This window comes from Anolis sagrei, chromosome 2, assembly GCF_037176765.1.
Source record: "Anolis sagrei isolate rAnoSag1 chromosome 2, rAnoSag1.mat, whole genome shotgun sequence".
NCBI classification, from domain to species: domain Eukaryota; kingdom Metazoa; phylum Chordata; class Lepidosauria; order Squamata; family Dactyloidae; genus Anolis; species Anolis sagrei.
Window position 1 is genome coordinate 122,956,574 of NC_090022.1, and position 27,042 is coordinate 122,983,615.

The window sequence follows — 27,042 nt, forward strand, 5'->3', positions numbered from 1 at the left end:
GAAAAGGAGTCACCCAAGTTGAATTCACATCTTAGTTTTCCTTAGCTTTTCCAGCTATATGCATATTGTATGCCAATTGCACAATTAATGTTTCCTTTTGTATCAATCCAGTTATATCGAGATTGGACATCCCTTTGTGATGACATTCCCTCTTCTTCCCTCAGTCCATATTTTTGCTGCCAGAATTCATTCTTATTTTATGCAGGCTGGCAGACTGCCCTGGCTACTTTTCTGGGGCTATATGGGAAGTAGCCATGTGCACAGCCTTTACACTGCAACCGGGATAAAAGAGAGAGGCTTATAGCACGGTCCATGTGTTTTGGGAGCCATTATGCCCAGGGATTTGTCCCCATGGAATTGAAGGTGAGCTTGTTGTAGTTATTACTTGACAAAGCTGACTAAGTGAGTTCTGAATTACAAGGCTGCTATTTTGATTAATTAAGGTTAGGTGTTTGTCTTGATTTTCTGATAGTTCTCTAGTTTTTAGTTCAACCTACAGCCTAAAGTAGAGATTGGAATCTAAACTTTTGCTTTGTTAAACATTAATTACCCAAAATGCAGACTTAATTCTTTTTTAAAAAAAAATAGTTGTCCTTATCCTGCGTTTTCAGTCATGTTGCTTAAGAGTGTTTTCCGGTAAGTTGTACAGACACAACAGACCTTAATGGATGCACAGGTGCCCCTCCACATTTGTGGGTACCACTTTTGCATGTTTTATCAATAGGTCATCTCTAGGAACCACTAGGTCAGAGCTTTCCAAACTGTGTGTTGCGACAACTTAATGTCTTGAGCAAATTCAACAGGAAAGCTCTCTGAGTCTATGTGAAAAGAGCAATAAATCCTATATTTTTAAATATATATATAAATATAAATATATAAATCCTATATTTTAAAAAATATAAATGAAAGGTTTTTTTAATGAAAAACCTTTGGAAGAGACCTCATGGGCCATCCAGTCCAACTCCCTGTCAAGAAGCAGGAAAATCGCATTCAAAGCACCCCTCTGCTTAAAAGCCTCCAAAGAAGGAGCCTCCACCACACTCCGGGTCAGAGAAGTCCACTGCTGAACAGCTCTCACAGTTAGGAAGTTCTTCCTAATGTTCTGGTGGAACCTCCTTTCCTGTAGTTTGAAGGCATTGTTCCGCATCCTAGTCTCCAGGGCAGCAGAAAACAAGCTTGCTTCCTCCTCTCTATGACTTCCTCTCACATATTTATACATGGCCATTATGTCTCCTCTCAGCCTTTGCTTTTGCAGGCTAAACATGCTCAGCTCTTTAAACCGCTCCTCATAAGGCTTGTTCTCCAGACCTTTGATCGTTTTAGTCACCCTCATCTAGACACATTCCAACTTGTCAACATCTTCCTTCAATTGTGGTGCCTAGAATTGGACACAGTATTCCAGATGTGGTGTGACCAAGGCAGAATAGAGGGGTAGCATGACTTCCCTGGATCTAGACACTAGACTCCTATTGATGCAAGCCAAAATCCCATTGGCTTTTTTTGCTGCTGCATGACATTGCTGCAAGTTTAACTTGTTGTCCATGAAGACCCCAAGATCTTTTTCACACATACTGCTCTCAAGCCAGGTGTACCCTGTTCTGTATCTTTGCATTTTGTTTTTTTCTGCCTAAGTGGAGTATCTTGCATTTGTCACTGTAACATACTCCACTTAGGCTAAAAAAATGAAATACAGATATACAGAATAGGGGGCACCTGGCTTGAGAGCAGTACGTGTACCTAGATGCTATTAATTTCTGTTGATGTGAAAATGCAAATTTATTTTTTATCCTGCTAAATACGTACATGTTTTGGGTTTTTATTAACACCATCAAACATTTGATGGGATATTTTGTTTCATCTTCTCACTTAGCCTTCATAATCTTAATTTAAGTAAACCGAAGGTTCTAATACCTTAGGCCACTCTGTGAGATTCTTCCAATTGTGCACTTCCTTTTCAAAAGGAATTAGTGCAGCGGTTCACATGCCAAACCGCTTAGGGACGAATGCTTCAGCACCCATGAATATTATTGAGGGGTAGAAGGAAAAAAAAGCACCTCTTCCTCCATGACCATGAAGCTATTGATACTGCAGATACTGGAATCAATTCAAGACCAACCTCTGCTGTGTGTGTAGCACCAACCAGGGCTTGAAACAGTTCCGGAATGCGATATGTAATCGTCTGCACAGTGAAATTGGTTCCTTCTCTGCTAATTTCACACTGACCTAAATTGTTTTTGTAGGGTTGTAGGATGTGGGTGGATGTGCTTATAAAGGGCACACAAAGACTTGGAAGGCCAGGGACAAGATCAGGGAGGTAATGAAGGTGCAGCATCTGAAGGCAGCAGTAGAATGTTGGAAGGGCTAGAAGCAGATGTGAGATCAAGGAGAGACAGGGGTCTGTTTACGTCAGCTGTCTTACATAGAAGGCAGGAAAGTAAAAGGAGCCTTGGCCTGGATGCAAGTGTTTTATAAGTGCATAAGTGTATCTTGATTGGGTTGAAAAGTCAGCTGATAATATTTAAGCTGGGAAATCGGCTGACTTCATAGTGGAACTGCAGCCTAGAGGACATCATTTTTCTGAAGGCCTGGTCAGGTCAGGGTTTTATTGCATTATGCTTAAGGACTTTACAAAAAAAAATATTCAAACTCACTTAGAAATATATGTGACAAATTTGATTTACAAATCTGGGGAGTAAAATATTAAATAAGCCAAAGATTTGCATATAATTAAGTTCCTGTCCTTTTTGTATTTGTTACCACATCTGGTAAAGATGCCTGGGTGCATTTGACCTGTGCCGGAAGATATGTTTGGGATGGACTGACTTAAAATATAGACTCAGTGGTGTACCAAAATCGATTTTGTATCAAGTCTGGAATGCACTTCAGGTTATATCAATATGTTTTTGTCAGTCTATTGACTGCTTGTTATAGCATCAGCTCTACATGGCTAGATGGATTTTTACCAAGTTGGGAGGAGATATTTTAATATTATCTCAAATAACATGCAGGTTATGTGGTATATAGTACATTTATCTGATGAGCTCTGAGGAGCATTGTACGTTTTTCTCATTCATACAGAATATTATGATTGGTAGTCAATCAGTAGAGGAATGCTCACTTGTTGGCTTTTGACTGCTTTTGTTTCCCTTCTGTTATATATATAAATATACCATATGTACAGTATATAGTTGTTTGGAAGTGATTTGATATTCTAACAGTATTTCTTGTCTATTGATATTATATACATATCAGTACTTAACATTATTAAAAAGTAAAGGGACACATACTGAAAGGTAGCTAAGACTGGTGTGCAACATGAAGAGTGTTTTGGCATCCAAAGAAACAGGACATCATGCTCCAGAACTGCTAAACTAAATGTGATGAATAATTATTTTCCCAAAGAAGGATAGGCGATTGAGCTAATTGTCATTGATATATATATATATATATATATATATATATATATATATATGAGTTGACACCCGATTTACGGCAATCCTAGCATAAGGCATTATTTTTGGGCAAAGTTTATTTAGAAGTGGATTGCTATTTTTTCCCCTCTGAAACTGAAAGGCTGTGATTCTTCATAGTCACACATTAAGATACCATGGTTAAGTGCAATTCCATACCTACTCAACTAGAGTCAATTGCAGCTATAGGTTAGGAATGAAATAATTTTTAAAAATCAAGAGTAAAAATGGAAACATTTAGATAATTTTTAAAATAATCAGATTAGGACAATTTATGGTAATCTCTAACAGCACTTTTGCATAAATTCTTGAGGCTGCCAGTGGGAAGGGGGAGAAAAACCTTTTCCAGAAATAATTTGGTATCTGACAGCAGATAGGTCATTTTTCCATACAGTTTTTGAATGTAAAATGGTACATAAAATTGAAGATGGAACTCCAAGTAGAATAACATGATAAATAAAATTGAATGTGTCTTGAGAGTTTCCATAAATACATCTACACTGAGACAGGCCTTGGAGACTGTTGGACAGAGAGGCTGCTTTGAGCCCCTGTACCTTACCAAAGGGAAGTTTTTGTATATTCTTTGATAGTTAGCCTGTCTTGTTGATACCTTTATTATGACTGTATATGCATCATATCATGTATTTAAGTGCCCCCACAAACATTGCTAGTCCCTGCATTCAGTGAAACCTTGCCAAGTTTTTTTTTTAGCATTTTTTATTATTATTATTATTATTGTATAATACATAGAAACATACCATCTTTGAAAATAACATACAAAATACCAGTTTTTTCCCCAATCCCGCCACCAGCACCCCCCCCCCCCCGGGAACAAATAAATACTTTAGCTGTGTTTATTACAATTGTTCTATCATGAGAATAGTTTTGTTCAACACCGTATATTTATCTTTCCCCTTTATTCTATATATGAGACCCTTCCATTTTGCTTTCCATGTCTTTTTGCTTTGGCCCGTCATATAGTAACTTTTCCTTTCGCTAATATAATCTTGAAGAATGTAATCTGCTAAATATTTGTACCAGGTTTTTGTATCCCATTTCTTGTGGTCTTTCCAGCCCAGGGCCACTGAGGCTTTAATTCCCTCTATCATATGTTTTATTATTTCCTCACTTTCCTTATATTCCTCTTTATTTTCGAATTTCTGAGTGAAAAATTGGGCCTTATTCCATTCTATCTTGATCCCTAATAGCTCCTCCATTTCTTTCCTGATTATTTCTTGGAACTTTTGGATTTTTTCACATTCCCACCACATGTGGGCATATGTTCCTATTTTACCACAGTTGTGCCAACATAATTTTGGGCACGTTTTTGTGATATGCGCCAGTTGCACAGGAGTTCTGTACCATTTTGTCAATATTTTTCGTTGCATTTCTTTAATCTTTAGGTGTTTTATTTTATTGATTGAATTAATCCAATTGTCTATTTCTCTCTCACTGCAACTTAATTCCTCCTTCCAGACTTCTATTAGGGTAGATTTTGTGTTGTATTGTATTTCGGTGATTGTGTTATATATAAATCCCATGATTCCTTTCTCCCTCTCTACTTTCCATTTTATTATTTTGTCGAGATTTGTTTCTGAGGTTTCCTTATTCTTCAATTCTATTAGCTTTTTAGACAGCCCTCCCCATTGTAACCAATTTCCATGCCCGCATTTATCTTTTATTTCCTCCCATTGAATTACAGTCCCGTCTGGTTTTAGTAAGTCCTCAATCTTTGTTATTCCGTTTTGTTCCCGTTTCTTTAGCATGTTGCGATATAGCTGGGGTTTTCTGTTGTCTAAGGAACCTATTGGGAGCTTGTCTATTTTATTTACTGGGAGTTTATTTTGCCATTTTCCCCAACAAGTCATTGTTAATGACAAGGGGCCTCCTTTTATGTTTTTTAGTTCTTTTCCCCCATTTTTCCCCATAATGCAAGATCCATATTCCCACCCGTTTGTTAATTTCTCTAACCTAACCCATCTTTTGGGCTCACCGATATCTAATTCAAGTAACCTAGCCAATTGACAGGCTTCGTAATAGTTCTGGAGGCAAGGTGCTCCCCAACCTCCATTTTCTTGTGGAGTATAAAAAATTGAATTTGCAATTCTGATTTTACTAGAACCTACTACCCATGTTTTAATTGAGTTATCCCATTTCTTTATTATTTTGGGAGGAATGCTGCATGGAAGGCATTGAAATAAGTACAAAAGTTTGGGCAGTATCATCATTTTATATGTCTTTACCCTTGTTGTTATATCCCAATTCCATTTTTTCCAATTGTTAATCTGTTTGCTTATTTTCTTCCATAGTTGGTTATAATTTATCTGAATTATGTTATTTAGATTTTTAGGTATATACACTCCTAAGTATTTTAACTTCTTTTCCCCCAGTTTGACCCCTAGAATAGATTGGACTTCTTTCACCTCCTTCCAGTTCATGTTTTTAGGTAGGATTTCTGATTTTTCAATATTAATTGTTAAGCCTGAGATCTTTTCAAATTTTTTAATTTCTTTCGTTACTTCAATTACCGAATTCTCCATTGAACCTATGAGCACTACTGCGTCGTCTGCATACAAATTTATTTTTATTTCTTCTCTATCTATCTTATATCCTTTTATGTTTTTGTTCGATCTGATTAGATTAGCAAAAGGTTCTATTGCTAGGGCAAAGAGAAGGGGGGAAAGAGGGCAACCTTGTTTGGTTCCGCTTTTGATTTCAATAGTTCTAGAATTGGATCCGTTTACTATCACTTCAGCTAGATTATCTTTATACAGTTCCTTAATTACTCCACATATCTTTTTTCCTAAGTTACTCTCCTCGCATAAGTTAGCCAAATAATTATGATTTATTGTATCGAATGCTTTATAAACATCTAATTTTATTAGAAGTAATTTTGTTTTCTCTCTAGTTGCATGGTCAATTATATTTATGATATTTCTAATTGGGTCCGCTATCTTTCTTTTTATAATAAAGCCGTATTGATCTTCCTCAATTAGAGTGGGTATTACCTCTTTCAGCCTATTAGCTATTATTTTTGTGAAAATTTTATAGTCCACGTTGCATAAAGTAATAGGCCTATATGAGTTGGGGTCAGTCCCCTCTTTGTTTGGTTTTAAAATTGTTATAATTTCGGATTTTTTCCATGTTTCTGGAATTAGTTTATTTTCCATGATTTCATTATATAGTATTAGTAAATTAGGGGTGACTTCCTTTTGAAAAATTTTATAGAAATTTGTAGTGAGCCCATCGGGGCCTGGTGAAGAGTTTATTTTTAATTTCTTTATTACCTCCTCTATTTCATTGCTAGTGATGTTCCTGTCCAGTGTTGCTTGGGATAGAGGGTCTAATTTTTTTTGGAGTAGTCCTTCCGATTTCACTGTATCCTTACTCGTGTAAAGCTTTTCGTAGTAATTGGCCATTATTTCCTTTAGGTCCTCCTCGCTTGTTTTTATTTGGCCCATCTCGTCTTTCAAATTAAAGATTTTTGTTTTCCCTTGTTTCTTTTTTAGGAAATTTGCTAATTTCTTTGTGTTATTTATGGAGTTTGTCTGAAAGTCGTTCTTGACCCAGATATATTTCTTTGTACTTTCAATTTCCTCCAGGTTTTCTAGTTGTTTATTTAACTCTATCCATCTCTTTTTCCCCCCCACTGTTTGGTCTTTTTGAAATGATTGGAACGCTTCTTCTACTTCAGACCTCAATTTCCTTAATCTTTCATTTTCTCTTTTATTTATTCCCTTCTCGATTGTTATACACTTTCCTCTAATTACTGCCTTGAAAGCATCCCAAACTATGTTTTCTTTCATTCCAGGGGTTCTGTTTAAGTTAAAATACTGAATAATTTGTTCATTTATCTCTTTCCTGTCTGACTCTTTATAAGCAACTTTTGGGTTAAATCTCCATTTTTTCACTTTTTTATGGTATAATTTCCTAATTTTAAGTAGAGAGGTGCATGGTCTCCTGGCCAATAATTGCCCACCAAAAGTTCTTTTATTGGCATTGTGTTGTTGATTCCCACCAGGAAATAGTCTATGGTAGAAAATGTTGAGTGCCTATGTGAGTAGTGTGTTGGGGTATCTGCTCTTTCCCCTATTCTATTGTTGGCCTCTATTAAGTTCCACTTACTGAAATTTATCTTACAATTTGTACCTGAATTTCCAGTTCTATTACTCTTCGTTTTTTTGTACAATTGTAAATTTAGGTCCCCACCGACTATTATATCTCCTATTGCATGCTTTTCTATTTTTGAGCAAGTTTTGTTTATAAATTTTATTTGTTTCTGATTTGGGGCATAGACACTTGCTATTGATACCTGAGTATTGTTAATTTTACCTATTATCATTATGAATCTACCTTCAGTGTCTTTAATGACCTTTTCCAGCACAAAGTTTAGATTATCCTTTATTAGTATGGCAACTCCTCTGGCTTTGTTTGAGCCCCTTGATTCATACTGTATATCCCAATTTTTATCGTAAAGCAATTTGGTTTTGTCCCCCATTTTTTTGTGTGATTCTTGAATTAATGCAATATGTACTTGTTTTTCCTTTAACAATTTGGATAATTTGTGCCTCTTAACCGGTGTCGAAAGCCCGTTCGTGTTTACCGACATAATATTGATACCATCATCCATCATGATTGGTTTGTTCTTTTGCCACTTTCCACAAAATTTTATAAGTCCATGTTGCTATTCTGTTTTTAACTGTTCCTTTTGTTCCCTTTCCTATAGCCCTACCCGCCCTTACCCCCTTTACCCCCCTCCCCCATCTGACCTCTGATTCCCACCCCTGAAGTAAGGGAGGAATGGCTGAGAATAATATCCTCGCCATCGGCCAGAGTTTCATGAGGGCAGAGTCCCCTGCTGCAACTTCCCCCCTTCCGTGCATTGACCTTTAACCTATGAACCACCCACTAATTCTATATAATAAAGATTCTGCTGTACCTTCCAATAAATAACAATATAATTTCTGAATTCATTTTGTAATCATTATTGTGAGAGCCACTTAACATTAATCCCTTAAGGTAAATCCACTATTGCTTTTCCTGAAATCTGCTTCAGCTTTCCCTTTCCAGCTCCTTCAAATACTTAACAGTATAATTTATGAATTTACATAGTGATCATTATTGTAAAAGTGCCTTAACATAAAAACCTTAACACAGATACCCCTTTGCAATTTTTAGATGCAGATAGTACTTTTCTATTATAATGTTCTTCAGTCTTAGATGTCTTTTCCAAGTTATGAAGGTTCTAACATTATAACTAGTGATTTATTATATACTTTCTGCGCTTCTTCAGTCTTCCTGTACAATCACTCCTGCCACACTATTTGTTGTTCCTTCTTGTTCGTGACCTGTTTGAGGATGCATGATGTTTCCCAGTTTTTTTCTTTGAGGCCTTTCTTGTTTTTAAATGTGAGTGTGAGCCAGTTCCTTCTTCCTCTCCCTCAGTTGTTGGATCAATTTCCCCATCTGATTCTGTTTCACCCAAGAAACCTTGCCAAGTTAAATATTCTTGTTAACTCTATTTTTAAGAAGTAAAGGAAAAATCTAACTACTCTCAGTTTTCTTTTGGCTGCAAATGAAAATTCTTCATGCCTTTTGAAACTTTTAAATGAACCGGAGTAAAGGTTGGTGTTTAGACAAGAAGCAGTTAATATTGGTAAGTCATCTCCTTTATACTACCAAAGGTATATCTTTTTAAAAATATTTTGGAAACATGTTAAGATAGCTGTTCTCCAAAGAATTGGTTAAAATTTGACAGCTCTTCTGTATCCTCAGTGAACACTGGTCTGTTTTGGAGTCCTTTCCTCACTTTGGTAATTCCAAAGGAGGCCAGGATAGTGATGTTGGCCTTTGGGCATGATCCCAGTGTAGCAAAGAGCTTATTAAAAGTCAGGCACTCCCTGGAAGTGGTAGCTGCTAGGCAGACCTGCTCAACTAGGCTGTAGCTGTAATATAGTGCAGAATGTGCAGGTGCAACAAGCATTGTATTAAACTGGAGGCAATGAGTAAAATACCTGGATATGTAAGTTCAGGGAACAGATCCTTGGAGACATGATGCCTCTTGTTTTCTCCATTAATGGGATATAACTGGTCTTCATAAATGTGACCTAAAAAGGCTGGAAGGTATTTTTCATTATTCAGGCAACTTTATTGTACTCCCATCTAGTGTTGTATAATGATTACATACATATAGAATAGTCACCTGATAGGTGTCACCTTTCAAAGAGGATGAACACAATAGTTATATTAGAGACAGTATAATTCCAAGCTTAATGCAATGTTGATTTTTATTGTTATCCTCCTAAGAATATTTTCTCCATACTAGTTTGTATGAATCCAAGCAGTCCATCCTCCAAGAAATAAAGCCCGACTGCTCACTGGAGGGAAGGATACTAGGGACAAAGTTGAAGTACTTTGGCCACATCATGAGGAGACAATGTTCTAATTTCCTTCAAAACTAATACACTTTAACAAAATATCCTTAAAATAAACATATTAGTAGTTAAGCTAGACTGTAGCTTTTGACCATTAATATACTTTGAAAAAAGATATCTAGAATATTTTAGTAGTACCTGCTATATTGCTGGAATTGTCTGAGAAGTTGTGGTCTGTCAGAAAAAAAGTGTTGTTCATTCGTTCAGTCGTCTCTGACTCTTTGTGACCTCATGGACCAGCCCACGCCAGAGCTCCCTGTCGGCCGTCACCACCCCCAGCTCCCTCAAGGTCAGTCCAGTCACTTCACGGATGCCGTCCATCCATCTTGCCCTTGGTCGGCCCCTCTTCCTTTTTCCTTCCACTTTCCCCAGCATAATTATCTTCTCTAGGCTTTCCTGTCTCCTCATGATGTGGCCAAAGTACTTCAACTTTGTCTCTAGTATCCTTCCCTCCAGTGAGCAGTCGGGCTTTATTTCCTGGAGGATGGACTGGTTGGATCTTCTCGCAGTCCAAGGCACTCTCAGCACTTTCCTCCAGCACCACAGCTCAAAAGCATCGATCTTCCTTCGCTCAGCCTTCCCTAAGGTCCAGCTCTCACATCCGTAGGTTACTACAGGGAATACCATGGCTTTGACTAGGCGGATCTTTGTTGCCAGTGTGATGTCTCTACTCTTTACTATTTTATCGAGATTGGACATTGCTCTCCTCCCAAGAAGTAAGCGTCTTCCGATTTCCTGGCCACAGTCTGCATCTGCCGTAATCTTTGCACCTAGAAATACAAAGTCTGTCACCGCCTCCACATTTTCTCCCTCTATTTCCCAGTTGTCAATCATTCTTGTTGCCATAATCTTGGTTTTTTTTTTTATGTTTAACTGCAACCCAGCTTTTGCGCTTTCTTCTTTCACCTTGATTAGAAGGCTCCTCGGCTCCTCCTCGCTTTCGGCCATCAGAGTGGTGTCATCTGCATATCTGAGCTTGTTAATGTTTCTTCCAACAATTCTCACCCCAGCTTTGCACTCATCAAGCCCCGCACATCGCATGATGTGTTCTGCATACAAGTTAAAAAGGTTGGGTGAGAGTATGCAGCCTTGCCGTACGCCTTTCCCAATCTTGAACCAGTCTGTTGTTCCGTGGTCAGTTCTGACTGTTGCCACTTGGTCCTTGTACAGATTCCTCAGGAGAGAGACAAGGTGGCTTGGTATGCCCATCCCACCAAGAACTTGCCACAATTTATTATGATCCACACAGTCAAAGGCTTTAGAATAGTCAATGAAGCAGATGTTTTTCTGAAACTCCCTGCCTTTCTCCATTATCCAGCGGATATTGGCAATCTGGTCTCTCGTTCCTCTGCCTTTTCTAAACCCAGCTTGAACATCTGGCAACTCTCGCTCCATGTATTGCTGGAGTCTTCCTTGCAGGATCTTGAGCATTACCTTGCTGGCATGAGAAATAAGGGCCACTGTACGGAAGTTGGAGCAGTCTTTTGCATTTCTCTTTTTTGGTATGGGGATATAAGTTGATTTTTTCCAGTCTGATGGTCATTCTTGTGTTTTCCATATTTGCTGGCATATGGCATGCATCACCTTGACAGCATCATCTTTTAAGATTTTAAACAGTTCAGCTGGGATCCCGTCGTCTCCTGCTGCCTTGTTGTTAGCAATGCTTCTTAAGGCCCATTCAACCTCACTCCTCAGGATGTCTGGTTCTAATTCATTCACCACACCGTCAAAACTATCCTCGATATTATTATCCTTCCTATACAGATCTTCTGTATAGTCTCGCCACCTTCTCTTGATCTCTTCAGCTTCTGTTAGGTCCCTGCCATCTTTGTTTCTTATCATACCCATTTTTGCCTGAAATTTACCTCCAATGTTTCTAATTTTCTGGAATAGGTCTCTTGTCCTTCCTATTCTGTTGTCTTCTTCCACTTCCATGCATTGCTTATTTAAAAATAGTTCCTTATCTCTTCTAGCTAACCTCTGGAATTGCGCATTTAACTGGGCATATCTCCCCTTATCACTGTTTCCTTTTGCTTTCCTCCTTTCTTGGGCTACTTCCAGTGTCTCAGCAGACAACCATTTTGCCTTCTTGGTTTTCTTTTTCTTTGGGACGTACTTTGTTGCCACCTCCTGAACAATGTCACAATGTCAGAAAAAAGTATTAAATTCTAATTACTTGCATTGTCACAGCCCTGGAACTTTTGGGGAGAATTTAGCTAAATTTGAGCGTGTGCTTGTTTGTATTTTGCTATGCAAATAACATTTCCCAACTACTGCATTCTTTTGTACTATTTAGAGATTCAATTTCATTGACAATAGCACTGTTCTTGCACAATTGTTAACTAACACCTTTTGAGGCACTCTTTTGTCCATCTTAATGACATCTAATCTCCTTCTTTGGTGGCATATTACATGTCTGAGCAAGTATGGTAGACAAATTGAGTTTTCTGGGCAGTTAGTGAGGCAAAATACACTTTGGGACTTGATACATCTTAAAGATATGACTCATGGAAGATAAGAAGTAGTAGTGAATTCTGAATATATCTGAGGTTTACTCTGGCTAATGTGACATTTGACCCTTTAACTACATTGTGCTGTATGCCATAGGGATGCAAGACAGAAAAAGGGAAGTCTGAGAGTTAACAGATACTATGAATACAAACTGATGATCTATTCTGCCCATGTTATCAATAGTTGCCTAGCATCTTATGAAGAGGACTTTTGTGTTGCCTGGAAGTAAAGTTGGACACCTTTGACACATATTCCACCTTGCTTTTCTATGTTCTTTGGCTCTGCATTCAGCTGTGTTAATACAAGATTTTCACATCTCAAAGTACCACTGATTCCCCCCCCCCCCCCGCGCCCTACTCTCAGCCATCAATTCAAGTACCTCTTCACATGGGGCTTTTTTTGCGCCGTTCTTCCATTTGTTGACTGGGCCTGCCGAGCGTCATCAGACAACGCTGGCTTGGCCTTGCCCACATACCTCCCGAAGTGGAGGATAAGCGTTGCAAGAGGATTTCCTCTAAATTTCCCCATATGATGGGGGAAAGGGTGATGGTGCAGTTTGCATTACCACCCCTTCTTGCAGATGATGGAGACAGAGATAGGGCACCTTGTCCCGTCCCTCCATATGGCAGGGGAAGGACAGAGGGCACACCTTCCATTTTGTCAGCAAGTGTCGATGAAACAGCATAGCCCCAGGGGGCGTGTTAAAAGGTCCCAAGATATGACTTCTTAGCAAATATTTCCTTTAAAGGTTTCTAGTAGCACTGGTAGGAGTTTAGATTTGGTAGAGAAATCATGAGCAGCATTGAAATATAAACTCCCCAAAAGTATAGTACAAGGAATGTGTCCTTCTTGTTATTATCATTAGGATAGTGTTTGAATGTGGGCCCAGATTTTGGTTTGTGGCTTGTAAGGTTTGCACATCACAAGCCAGAGTCCAATAATCTCACCAGAACTGCTTGTTATGTGCAAGCATGTTCATAACATCAATAGGAAAGAAAGTGGCTAAATGAAATATATGTGTATACAGTATATAGCATGCAAATATTCTGTCAAAATGCATACTAAGAAATCCTGACTTAGGAGCACAGACTTTTAACTATCTACTATTTCTTTGGTATTTCCAAGTAATTAACATTGTGGTTTAGTTCCTTATACCATAAAATTGTTTCGGGACAAAAAACCAGAATTAAGAATTATAGATAATGGATCACTTACTGAGGTTTTCATATATCCTACTCTTAAATGAGCTGTCTTTTCTCCATCAACAGATGGAAACATACTCGTCGAAGGCTTTCATGGCTGGAATCACTAAGTTCTTGTGGGGTTTTTTGGGCTATATGGCCATGTTCTAGAGGCATTTCTCCTGACGTTTCGCCTGCATCTATGGCAAGCATCCTCAGAGGTGAGGTCTGTTGGAACTGGGAAAAAGGGTTTATATATCTGTGGAATGACCAGGGTGAGACAAAGGACTTTTGTCAGTTGGGCTAGGTGTAAATGTTTCAACTGACCACCTTGAAATATTCACACCTAGCCCAACTGACAAAAGTCCTTTGTCTCACCCTGGTCATTCCACAGATATATAAACCCTTTTTCCCAGTTCCAACAGACCTCACCTCTGAGGATGCTTGCCATAGATGCAGGCGAAACGTCAGGAGAAATGCCTTTAGAACATGGCCATATAGCCCGAAAAAACCAACAAGAACTTAGGAAACAATCCTTGTTAAAAGATAATTATACTTAAATTTGGTTGCAGCCTATGAGACATGATGATTATGATCATCATCATCATCATCATCATATTTATATTCCCTGTTTTTCTCCAAAAGAAACTCATTCTCTTCATGATAAATACATGTTCCAATATTTGTTTAGGTCTTCAAAATAATGTAGGTCTCTATGTCATTGGCTGTGATGAGGATGAAGGGGAACGGTTTCTTCACCCAGCATCTGAGTCAGGGGCAAATATAGATTAGTAGCACAAGTAGTCTGGTACTGAGGAACCCTCATCTGCAGAGCAAGGAAATAGGGATAGAGTCAGGTCAGGATCAGGGGTTTCAGGAAGCCAACTGGAAACTAAATATTCCAGCTGGCTTGCAATTAAGAACTGATGCCATTCAAATGAGGAGATCCAGTTGGTTGGCTGAGAAAGATGGCCAACAAGTGGGACCACTTGGGCAATTGGCATAAGTATGTGGTGATTCGATCAGCTAGGTGTTAGAAGCAACATCGGTACAATTGCTATGGCCGGAATCTCTGCTTGGGAACTTTGACTTCAGTGTGTGGGGGTACATTTTGGCTTGCAGCTTCGGTGTTTGTGAGATTAATTGGCTATGAACATTTTGGAAAGCATTTTGAACTACTCTTTTGTCTCACCATTATTTTGGCTGTCTGCTGTGGATAACCTTGGACTGTTTTGGATTTCAATACGGTGTGTAGCTGTTAACAGTAATTTAGTGGACAGGACTCTCACATTCTACATAAGAAGTTCTTAAACTGGGCAAATAAAGTTTGAACCTAATTTAAAACTCTCCCTAAGAATTTACTTCCTTGCCATTCTTTTTTAAAATTCTAATGGTTATTACATTGAAGGACCAAGCTTTTTGTATAATTTTCATCCTGTATTCTTTGCCATTTATAAAAAGGCAAGTTATCACCAACAAGTAGAACAAGGGTGTCTTGAAAGGATTGTACATTATAAGGTAGAGTAGGCATCTTGGTGTGCCTTCCAGATGTTTGGGCTAAAATTCTCCAGCTGCAATTAATATGAAAAAATGCACTGGATTATTGGAGTTGTCACTGATAATTGCATTTCTATTTGTATTACCGTTCATATATATCTTGCATTTCCTTTTTCGAGAAAAATTATTCCAGTCACTCTCAAACTTAAAACTTTGTTTCTTACACTTGGGTGTAGGTTTTCTGCTCAAAATATTCCTTTCATAAACCTGTACTGTATAAAAGTATCAACACTTGGCTATGTCAACTCTGTGGCCTTATTACTCTCTCCTTTATGCATAGTACAAAACTATATTTCTGCTTTTGCGTGAGATCATTCCAATGAAGAAAAGGGGGCGGTGGTGCTAGAGTGCACATAAGTTAATTCTTTGTAATTAGTGAAGGAAGAAAGTGAACGGAGAGGGCAGACATGAGCCCGACATTCTCTGTGATTTGTTCTTGAGGAAGCATGGCTAATATGTTGTGATGCCTCTAAGCACATGCAATGAACTAGAAACCAAACACACTCATTATTAAAACTCATTATGGATGAATATTTCTTGCTCATTACTACCTGATACATGTGAAACAGGTATGCCTCACTGTAACCCACTAAGTCAAATGCATTCCATTAGCCAAGTTTAGTGGCCTTGGAGATACTTCAGAATCTCCATGTTTTTGCACCCCTGGGCCACTGAAGAACTAAAAATGAGATTAATTGCTACTTTGGTAGTCTGCTACAGTTGGCTGAGGGCCAGGAGACTGCATTTAGTAATGTGTGTTACAATTTATGTAGATGTAGTTTAAATGTCATTTCCTACACATTCATGCTTAGTGAATTTGTGTATGTTCCTAGAAAACTTGTAGAGTTTTAGCAAAAAATCTATCCTTCTTAAACCGATCATTGTTTTCTTTCGGCTTTGATTTTTCCCCAGACGCTTAAGGTTGGCAGTAGTTCAAAAACTGAGTTGAAGAATATGACAGTAGGATAATTTTCTTACTACATTAAGAAGGAGCCCTCTGAACACCTTACTGATGGGAAGACAGAAATTGCTTCTGTATTTTCACAGGACTTCAAGCAAAGTGTTCTGTTGCAACCTGCAGTTAATGTTAAGGAGGGTGCGATAAAACAGGTGCTCATTAGTACCTCTAGGCTACAGCAACAGGTGACTGCATTTCTAAAAAACAATGTGCAGAAACCCGACAGGTGGATCTGGCTTCTGATGGTTCTCTAAATTATAATACATGTGATACGCTAATTACACAGAAATTCCTTCTGTTTGAAGACGACTTACTCCTACCTTATGCTTGGCTGCTGCAGATGGATTCCATGTACCTCACCCTGTGTCTGTGAGAGTGTGACTCAAAGCAGCTTCTGGTTTTGAAACTTAATTTGGCAAGATAGTTGAGTATAATACTACTTTAAAAGGATGTTGGCGAAAGACTTGTCCTTGATTAAGGCTTGTCCTTAGGCTTTTGGTCTGAGTTCTTTATTGTTAAAGTTAAAACATTCCTGACAACCTGTATTGCATAATGCAGATGGATTATACTATAAAGGAAAACTGGACAAACTATGAATGGAATCTTCTTGGTGTATTACGCGGACCCAACTTTGCCTGTTTAAGTGGTGACAGCAGGAGAACACCATATTTACTCGAATTTAATGTTCACCTTTTTTAGCTGAATTCCATAGCCAACTGTGAAGTATGCATTATATTCGATGACACATTATAATTACATACATAAACCTGCCTGTGCCCCCCCCCCCCCCCCACCATCAAGCTGATGATAGAGGGGCATGGTTTCCCAGCAAGTCTCATTCACAAGGCATTCAAAACCACCTCCTCAGTTTGGAAAGCCTCGTGTATGAGGCCTTAATTGGGAAGCAACCTCCTGTCTGGCCAGTTTGTCAGGCCAAGACCGACAAATTCTGATGGGGGCCACAACCTCTACTTGCCTGTTTGCCATTCTGAGGCAGGCCAGCAGGAAAGGAGAAGCCATGCTTTACATTTGACAACATTTTTTTTTTTTGCAATGTGCCCCGTCAAAATTGAGATACACAGTACAATTGATGGCACATTATATTTAAATAAATACAGATAAGACCACAAGGCAGAGACCTTGAAGGAAGTAAAGCATTAGACACTGGAGGAAAGGGTTCCTCAGAGCAGCAGGTTTGGTCTGCCTTCCCACATCACTTGCTGTAGAAAAAGTGTCAGTACTCACTCAGTCAGCAATAGAGTTCCAGTCATGTTGTGGTTATGCACATAATCCTCTCATGATTTATACAAATCATGTTTTATCCCTTTCCATCTTTAATAAAGAAGCTAAAATTCCTCCTAATAGATAACAGTGTAATGGACTAATGAAGAAAATTATATTTCATGATAAAATACTAATACAAGCCAGCATTTATTGGGGAGAAGCACACACCCACTTGGATCTGAAGGGCTTGACATTAACAGGCTGGAAGAACGTGGGGGTTTCTTTTCGTTCTCAATCTCTACCTCTCTTTTGCTCTGGTTGTATAAAGGCTTCATATCCATGTGATATACAGTAGAGTCTCGCTTATCCAACATAAACGGGCCGGCAGAACATTGGATAAGTGAAAATGTTGGATAATAAGGAAGGATTAAGGAAAAGCCCATTAAACATCAAATTACATTTTTATTTTACAAATTAAGCACCAAAACATCATGTTTTACAACAAATCGACAGAAAAAGCAGTTCAGTACAAAGTAACATAATGTAGTAATAACTGTATTTATGAATTTAGCCCCAAAACATCACAGAGTATTGAAACAGCTGTGGATCCAGGCGGGAGGGAGACTGCATTGGATAATACATAACGTTGGATGAGCAAAGGTTGGATAAGCGAGACGCTACTGTACTTGATTAATTCTGTTTGCTTAAGCCAGGGGTGAAAATTTTGCAACCTCAAGGTGCTGTTTTCAATGGGCAACCTCCTTAGCCAGTGGTAAGCAATGGGAGTTGCAGTTCTGACATTTGGAGTGTCACACATTTCCCAGCTAGACCTAAATTTCATTGGTGAGAGGAGGATAATGGGGATGGGCTGAATATTCAACCTTAAGATAGATAGGAATGATATATACAGTTCTTTCAACAACTTTTTCATTTTTGTGCCAATTATTGAAGGAATTCTGGTGATAGGGAAAGATATCACTGATATTTGTATTCTGTCCATGGAAGCTTTTTCTGTAGTCAGATGTCTGGGCAGAAGGAAGAATTTATGGTCTTATGTTCAAATGCAGAAATAAAATGTCTTCTTTACTCTCTTCCTGCTTCTGTTATTTGGAGGGAAAGTGTTTATGCTTTTTTTTTATAAAACAAGCAAGAAACAAGTCTTTATTCTGAAATGGAATAGGCTTTGCATGTTTGACCTTTCCTACAGTTAGAAAATTTCATGGCTGCTGCCTGACACTTCTCATGTTTTCCAACAATCTCTGTGATGTTGTATATAGTATGGTCTTCTTTTCTTCCTTCCTTTCTTTCTTAAACCAGCTCCCCCCCCCCCCCCCCGCCCAATCATATTTATAATATCAGTACTGTTTAATCTTCACACACAAACTATGGGAGATTTTCAAAAGCTGCCTCCAGGGCCTGTTTCCGTGTTCCTGCATAACCAGTTAAATCCATTTTTTCCACGTTTATTCAACACACTTGAGAACAGGTTAAACTACATTTTTCAAGACTATATTACTGCTGTTAGTTTTTCTTTCTGTCACAAAATGTAGAAGAGAATACCAAGCTATTCGTTCTGCTGTATGGTTTTCCCATGCATAGTTTTTTAATATTTTTTGAAAAGCGCACTTGCTATATATTAGATATGCTTTATTCTTGGCAATGGGTGTATTCCTTCCCTTCAAAACGTTGGTCGCTGTTATTTTAGCTATTGCTGTTATTTGTGCTGGGCTGGTTCTATCCCTTTCCAAGAGGAAGCCTTGTGATATTAATGGAGCAATATTTTGTGCAAAAACCCAGTTGGTGGGGGAGTCTCTACTCAACCACATTGTTGTGGGTGGGAGAACTTGCCTTGCCCACCTCTTCCCTTTGCTGTTATGGAGAAGAGACTACATTCATGCTAGTTTTTCTGAGTACACTGTAATATTAAAAATAGGTTTACTTGTTTTACACACCAAGTGAAACACTAGGGAATTGTCTTCTCACACTTCACAGTTGCTACTAAAATGGAAATGCTAAAAATATCTGTGAACACCAACTTCAGAAATGGGATGACAGCAGGAAAGTAGAAAAATGCAATGGTTTGTTAGGGACACTATCTGAATTCTCCTCTGTGATCTGAGTGAATAAATGATATCATAGTAAGGAGAAAGTAGGGAAAAGGGGCTAGTAATAGTACTTTTTATTTTAAATGTGCTTTCAATATACTTTACCTGCTTTATCAACTTTTAAGGTTTCAGTAAGTCAATAGTATTATCCTCTGCAACCTTAAGTTTCACCACAAGGCTACTGAGTTCAAGACTGTATGATTTATCTAAGCCAGCCAGTGCATTGAAATTAAAATCTTACCTGTAGCTCAGTCTCGTAGCTACTATACTGCACCATATCATACTCATGAGAAGGAATCTGTTTTATCACAAGAACACAATTTGAGCTGCAAATCTTGGCAAAGAAGGTTAAAGTATAAAAGTTAAACGACTTTTCTTTTCCCTGCAGGCTGTTGTTTCTGTAGGCTTCATCAGTTGATTAAATTACATACCGCTCAGTAAGCAGTATTTTTAAACTATATTACCTAAGTAGAAGATGCCAAGGGAAAGCCTTTTAGGGAAACCTGTGCAGTTGGGAGGCTTTAGCAGAATACCATTGGAACTGTGTGAAAGATTTCATTCACAGGCTACTTCAGCCTTGCCAGTTAAAAAAAGAATCGTAAGACTGATAGAGCTGCTGGTTGTCTTGTTCAAGCCATTGTATATTGTAGAGTCAATACATTTTCTAGAATTGGCCATGGTAGTCCACACTCTGGTTACATCCCAAATAGACTACTGCAACATGCTCTGCGTGGGGTTGCCTATGGAAACCGTTCGGAAGCTTCAATTGGTCCAATGGACAGCAGCCAGATTACTCACTGGAGCAGGGTACAGGGAGCATACAACCCCCCTGTTACGCCAGCTCCACTGGCTGCCAGTCTGCTAGCAAGCACATTTCAAAGTGCTGGCTTTAGCCTATAAAACCCTAAACGGTTACGGCCCAGCTTACCTGTCGGAATGTATTTCCCTCTATGAAACTTCTCGGAGATTAAAATCATCTGAGGAGGCCCTGTTCTCAGTTCCACCTCCCTCACAAGTGCGATTGGTGGGGACGAGAGACAGGGCCTTTTCAGTGGTGGCTTCTCGGTTGTAGAACTCCCTCCTTAATGAAATTAGATCAGCGTCCACCCTCCTGGCCTTCAGAAGAAAAGTAAAAACTTGGCAAGTGGACAAAGCCTTTGGGCATTAAGCAGTACAAGGAATGTTCAGCGACTCTGTGCAATAGATAGGATATTTGGAATGGCTTGGACTAAGATTGTTGGATTGTGTGATTTTAATGTTTATATTAATATGTTTTTAGTTCCATGTCGTAATGTTAAATGATGCCATGTTTTATGATTAAATTGATAATTGTATGTTATTTTCTTTATGTTTCTGTATGTGAGGCATTAAATTTTTCCATAATTATGTTGTAAACCACTTTGAGTCCCCCAATTGGGGGAGAAAAGTAGTATACAAGTGAAGTAACTAACTAACTAAATAAATAATTTTCTGCTCTCCTGTTGACTGTGTCTTAAGGAGTTGAAGTTTCTGTACCCTCTTTGAGTCATCTTGATTGTTGTAACTGGATTACATGGTTATTCATCCAGTGAAATATATTTTTAGGGGGATGTTTCATTTTAAATTTTAATATGCATCAGGTTGTACTATTACTGGCCCCAGTAACACAAATCATTAGGACAGAATTCCTAAGAATCCTTGGCATGTGCAATTCATGACCAACCATCCTGGTGCAGATTTCCTAATTGTTCTGCTTGGCTCTGTTCACCACTATGAACAGCTTCGATAACCAGGAACTCACCAGAAGGAAAAACATCCAAATTACTTATTTGGCTTGTTGATCCCAAACAAGCTAGGAATTGCAAGCCAGCTACAATTCAAATACAATGTTAAGCATTTGTTTTCCTGGTCAGTTCCTAGATATTGAAGTTACTCCCACTGGCAGGAGAAGCCATCTGACGTTTTAGTCAAATATCCATAATGTATGAATGAAAAGTCAGTGTATCCAAAATTCTAGTGAATTGTGTTGTGCAAAAGTGTCACTCATAGAACAGATGAGTCTAGTTGAGAACTGGCTAAACAGTTGTTTCTAGATCTGTACTGTACAAACCTGTAGTAGATTAACATCTTATTTCAAAATATGTCAGGGACTAGTACCATATTTGTATGAAACTATATTCACATAGTTTCTGGGAAAAGTTGCTGCACACTGGAAGCCATTGACTCATGGATGGGCACCAGTTTACGGAAAACTGGTGCTCATCCAGTTTGAGTAGCATCTGTTATTTTCAGGCAAGATGTAAAGCTGATAAGCATACTTAATGTTGGGTTGCTGCGGGTTTTCCAGGCTGCATGGCCATGTTCCAGAAGCATTCTCTCCTGACATTTCACCCACATCTATGGCAGGCATCCTCAGAGGTTGTGAGGTTTTGACTTAATGTTGTTTTTCTCTAGTACTTAATTGAAAGTTGTATTTTGTAAATGGAGAATTTTTTTTGTTATGAATGTGTTATAAAACAACTATTCAGAGACTATCAAACTTCCATCATCTTCAGTATAAAACAGGGTTGTTGTTTTGTTTTTTTGAGTGAATAGAAGTTTTAAAATAATTATTGGAAAGAATATATCCAAATCAGTGTTTCCTGGCTAGGAATATAAACAATATTCTTGTCTTCCTATTCCATTGTGTATGTACTGTTTCACATCAAAGCAACATACGTCTATAGCACCTCAGGTATTGTTATTGCCACAACTGTGCAAAATCTTTTATTAACTTTATTTTTTCATACAAGGGCCTTTACTTACTGGTCATGTTTTCTATTTCAAATTATTTCCACAGTTGTCCCTGTGATTCTAAAAGGACTGACCTATGATGAGAAGAGGGGAGCTTGCAGTGTCGGCTCTAACGTTCGGGATTCGGCTTGCTATGTTTCATGGGCTTTTGCTCGTGCCTATGACCCTGTAGAACTGAGACCATTTGTTCAGCAAATTGCAAAGTAGGTTACTACAGTAAAATCTTGTGTTTAGGTATGTTTTGTTTTTTAAAGATGAGACCAATTTCAGAAAATGCATAGAGGAATGAAATGGTGAGGTACAAGTCAAATATGTGGAATTCTGAAATCCAAAATAATCACAACGGGTAGATAGGGTAACAACACATTTGTTTTCTGATGGTTCGGTATGTACAACCTTTGTTTCATGAACAAAATAAAAATAGTCTTAGTTCTGCCACATTTTTCAGTAATAGAAACTGATGGTACATTTCTGGAATATACTGAAATAATGCCCAGACTTGCATTTTCATCAAGAAATATTGGTAGACTTATTAAAGAAAGAGAACAGAAAAGGAAAATAAGCATCAGGTGAAGAGGGTAGAGAGCTAGAAGGTCAGTGTGAACAGAAGGGAGTGGCTCATGGGGCTAAAAGATAACTAGCCCAGAGAGCCATGTAGACAGCTAGTGCTTCACTGTAGAGGTGGATCCAGAGTGTTGACATCCTCTGCAAGCAAGAGGTGTTTTCTTTGCCTGCTGGGCTATTATGCTAGGCTAAGCATACCTGAACCGGAATGAAGGATATGCAAACTGGCTCATGATCCTAGATCGCAAATGGGGGAAACACAAGCAGAGAGACCAGAGAAGATGAAAATGTTGTTTTTAATTATGTTGTTTTTATTGCTCTTGTTGTGTTTTATACTGTTTTCATGTCTTAATTTGTATTATAATTTTATGTGTACCGATTTGTTGGAAACTGCCTTGAGGCTGAGAAAGGTGGTATACAAATACAGTAAATAAATAATAAATAAATTCCCTAACCAGAATATTTTGGGAAGAATTCATTTGGAATGTACCTGTTTATCCAAGGGAGAAAGATAGTTTAACTCCTTTCCAAGTGAAAGAAAGATTAACAATCTGGCTGTTCTTCTTATAAGGCAGGGGAGTTGCAATAAAACTGAGCATACAGCATTCTATGCTTTAACTTTTTGGCTTTTGCTGATGAAGGTGAGAGAGCATGGGGTTTTCACTGTATCCTTCCCAGAGATTGACTAGACAGACTTTAAATGCCATCTCAAGCTCCTCTCACCTAAAAAAAAATAAATTACAGTATCTCCAGGCAGTGAAATAACTCCTGCCACTAATTTTGTGTCTTGGATTTTACCAACAAACCTACATTATCTCTTACATTTAGTGGTGAGTGCATAAAATGAAAATCTTTCCATTTCTGCTTTCCCAAAAATTCCAAGCAGAACATGATAGCTGTGCTTTCTTTCTTTTCACTTGGCATAACTTAGTGTGGGAGCTCAGCAATAAATCTATGTGTTGAGAATCAGAAACCTTTGAACCAGCATGACACACAGTTTCATCTGTATTAGCACACCTTGGTTAGCAGCCAATAGTAGTAATAGCATGCCTTTTCTTTCTTGTCTCTTAGTTCTAGCCTTAGGTGTGTCACTTTTTCTCTGTGAGGGGAGTCATCATAGATTTCTTTACCATTTCAAAAATGAGTACTTCACGCTTTTAAAACTAATCTCTTGAAGTATCCTTGTATTTTATTTCACTCAGTTGATTTCTGGTAGTCATTTTAATTCCAAAATAGTTTTAACTGCCTCTTTCAGCTAATGGGCTTATTATTGTATTGTTGCAGCCCTGTGAAGTGCAAAATTGTTCCTCTGTTTGGAAGTTTAAACAATAACGTACTTACCTTTCTCTCAGGTTTTTAAAAATTGTTATAAGCTTCTATGGTATCTCATAGGACAGACTGTGAAAGATATGGGGATTTATTTTTAAATCTTCCTCAGGTTTTGTAATTATTTATATCTGAAGAACATTTTGAAATAAATTCCCATATCTTTTTCAACCTGTCCTCTGAGATATCATGAAAGCGGTATTGGTGGGATTCTTATTAAAGAAGCTAGTAGCAAGAAGAACTGCAAGGAGCATGTTGTTGAATATTTAAACTCATAATCTGTTCAGATGTACTAAACATATAAGAAATAAAGGCTGTAGAGAGGATAAATTTATTTAAGCTTATAAAACCCACAAATTTCAAGTCACGTGTCCAAAAATCCAAAATTACTCAGTCTATAAAAATGTGTCCATAGTCTATGCTTATCTGTACCTGATTGACTACTTCAGTGTTAAGTAACATAGGAAGAAAATTAAAAATAGATAGTTAAATTCTTATTGAAATCCCTATGTCTTGATAATGTATATGAATCTTTTTCAAACATTTTTTGTAAAGTAGTCTATATGAGAATAAGGTAAGTCAAGATGTGTGTAATAGGTAGATTCCATTTAAACACGGCTATTTGGTCATGAAGCGGTAAAGTGATAAGCATTTGTTTTTCACCAGGCAACTGTGTCCAAAATAATACAGAGTTTTGACAGTTAACTGAAAAGCTCCAGCTCTTGAAGTCAGTATGTTTTTTTTTATTTGCCTTCTTCTTTCTCCCAAGTAAGACCAAAGTAGCACACAAAGAAAATTAAATAAGGCCACAAATAAAATCAATTATAAAAAAAATAATAAATTATCAAATTAAAAACAGCAATGGATTTATGTAAGTTGATACATTTTAGCACATTTACAAGTGTAGCAAGTGATAGGAAGATATAAAGCACCTATCATTTAAAAACCCTTCCACAGTAGGCAGAAGAACACAATGCTGAACTTTTACCAATTGTGTGCTGGATTTCTGTAAATCTTAATGAGATTTTAATTATACTTTGCTAAAAAGTTCTGTTTAAACTTCAGCCAAATGTCTGGATAATTGCATTGCCTTAATACTGCTGAGACAACTTGCAATAATCATTGGGAGGAAGGTGTGTAAAGACTGGCAGCCCCAGCCTTTACCTGCACTTCAGAACAGTACCATTTTTGGACTTGAAGAGACGAATGACAGTGTGGGAGTGCAGGGAATTTAGTCTTCCCTGGAGTACTGCGTGGTGAGAAGAAAAGAAAGGTGGAGCTCTCACGTAAAGCAAGCCACTTGGCTCTTGGGCAAGTTTAGCCTGCAGAATGAGGAAATATGAATATTGCTCAGAGCTACATCTTGTGCTCTGATGAAACGCTGACAATAATTCTTACAGGAGGAATACATTTGTTCCCTGACTAGTTTGTTCTTCAGAGCAATTTCTGTCTGTTACATGTTGGGTAATATTTTCACTCTGCAATTCCATTTTCCACATCTGCTTGTCTGAGTGTTGTAGCATAAACGGAGGTGTCTGAAAATTGTCTGGCAAAGTTCTTTAGCTGCCTGGCTTGTTTGCACATCCACATTTTTGTCATAACGGCTCAGGTCTTGCTGACCTCAGTGACTCATTTATTTTAGTAAATTGGGGTGGGGGACAACAGCAGAAGGAAGAAACAGCTTCTCTGTTTATTCACATCTTCTTGAAGAAAAAATGAGAACACCTAATGCCTCCACGTTGTTGCCCAAATGATTACTGGCAGAGATAAAGAGTCTTTGCAGTGATTAGTTTGAGATACGTTCAACTAGTGGCAGTGGACTGACAATGTGGACCATGTTCTGCTGGTATTAGTGGTATACAAATGGGAACCCATAACAAAATGTTTCAGAATATTTCTCCAGTGTCCAAAAGGTATATTCTTTTCTCTTGGCACCTTTTCCCTTTTCCTCCTTTATTGGTTTTTAAGCAGAAGCTGGATGGCCATCTGTTGGGGTACTTTGATTATGCTTTTCCTGCATGGCAGAATGTGGGGTGGACTGAATGGCCCTTGTGGTATCTTCAACTGTATGATTCTGTGATTTTACATTAACCTGCACCCTCCTCTTTGTGCAATATATGGTAGTACTAAAAAGTTCAGAACAGGTCCTGGATGCTTGCACTAAATCTGAAAATGAGGAACACGTTCAAAAGAATACCCCCAAATATTCCTTTGTTTTAACAAGGAATATTTTTGACATTTCTGAAAATGGTTTTTGTGCAAATCAAGGAAGTCCTGTAGTTTTTTGCTCTGTGCTGATGTGTTGTGTGTGCTTTTTTTTGGCTCAAAGTACAGTGGCATTTGTTGGTGGGAAGTGCCCTTACCGTCTTCTCACGTTGAACATCAAAATCATCAGAAACGCATGATTTCTTGGCAATGAATTCCAGTGTGCCATACATTTTATTTTAAACAAACCTATATCCACAGCCATGAAAATTATAGATTTAGTGTAAATATGACCTTCAGTAATATGATGCGTCTCTTAGTGGTTATTTAAGGTAAATATAATATCTAAAGAAAATATTTGTGCTTTCAGATTTTTTTTTGTATGTGTTAGAAATCTAGTGAACTCTAGATATGCGAAAACATGGTCCATTTTTTGCTTATGAAGGAAATTCACTTTAACTGTTGTTTTTTGTTGTGAAACCTCATGGTATATTCCGGGGGACATGAGAGAAGCCTCCTCGCAGGATTGCAAGACATCCGGGCGTCCCCTGGGCAACGTCTTCGTAGACGGCCGATTCTCTCAACCCAGAAGCAACCGGAGACGACTTGAAGCATGCAAACAAGGAAGCAAAACAACCAACGGTCCTTTTCAGGACCAACCATGACAATAATCGCAATCAACATCGAAGGCATGTCAGCTGCCAAAGAACAACTGCTCTATGAACTGTGCCGAGA

At 38.2% G+C, this 27,042-nt stretch overlaps 1 protein-coding gene across 1 annotated transcript in view; it reads left to right on the forward strand.

The window, feature by feature from the left end:
* TBCD (tubulin folding cofactor D) overlaps positions 1 to 27,042 on the forward strand; it is a 153,006-nt gene that overhangs the window by 61,349 nt on the left and 64,615 nt on the right. Inside the window, exon 15 of the mRNA XM_060764526.2 lies at positions 22,259 to 22,415. Within this exon, the coding sequence (XP_060620509.2) occupies positions 22,259 to 22,415 (157 nt within the window). The remainder of the gene's footprint in view (positions 1 to 22,258; positions 22,416 to 27,042) is intronic.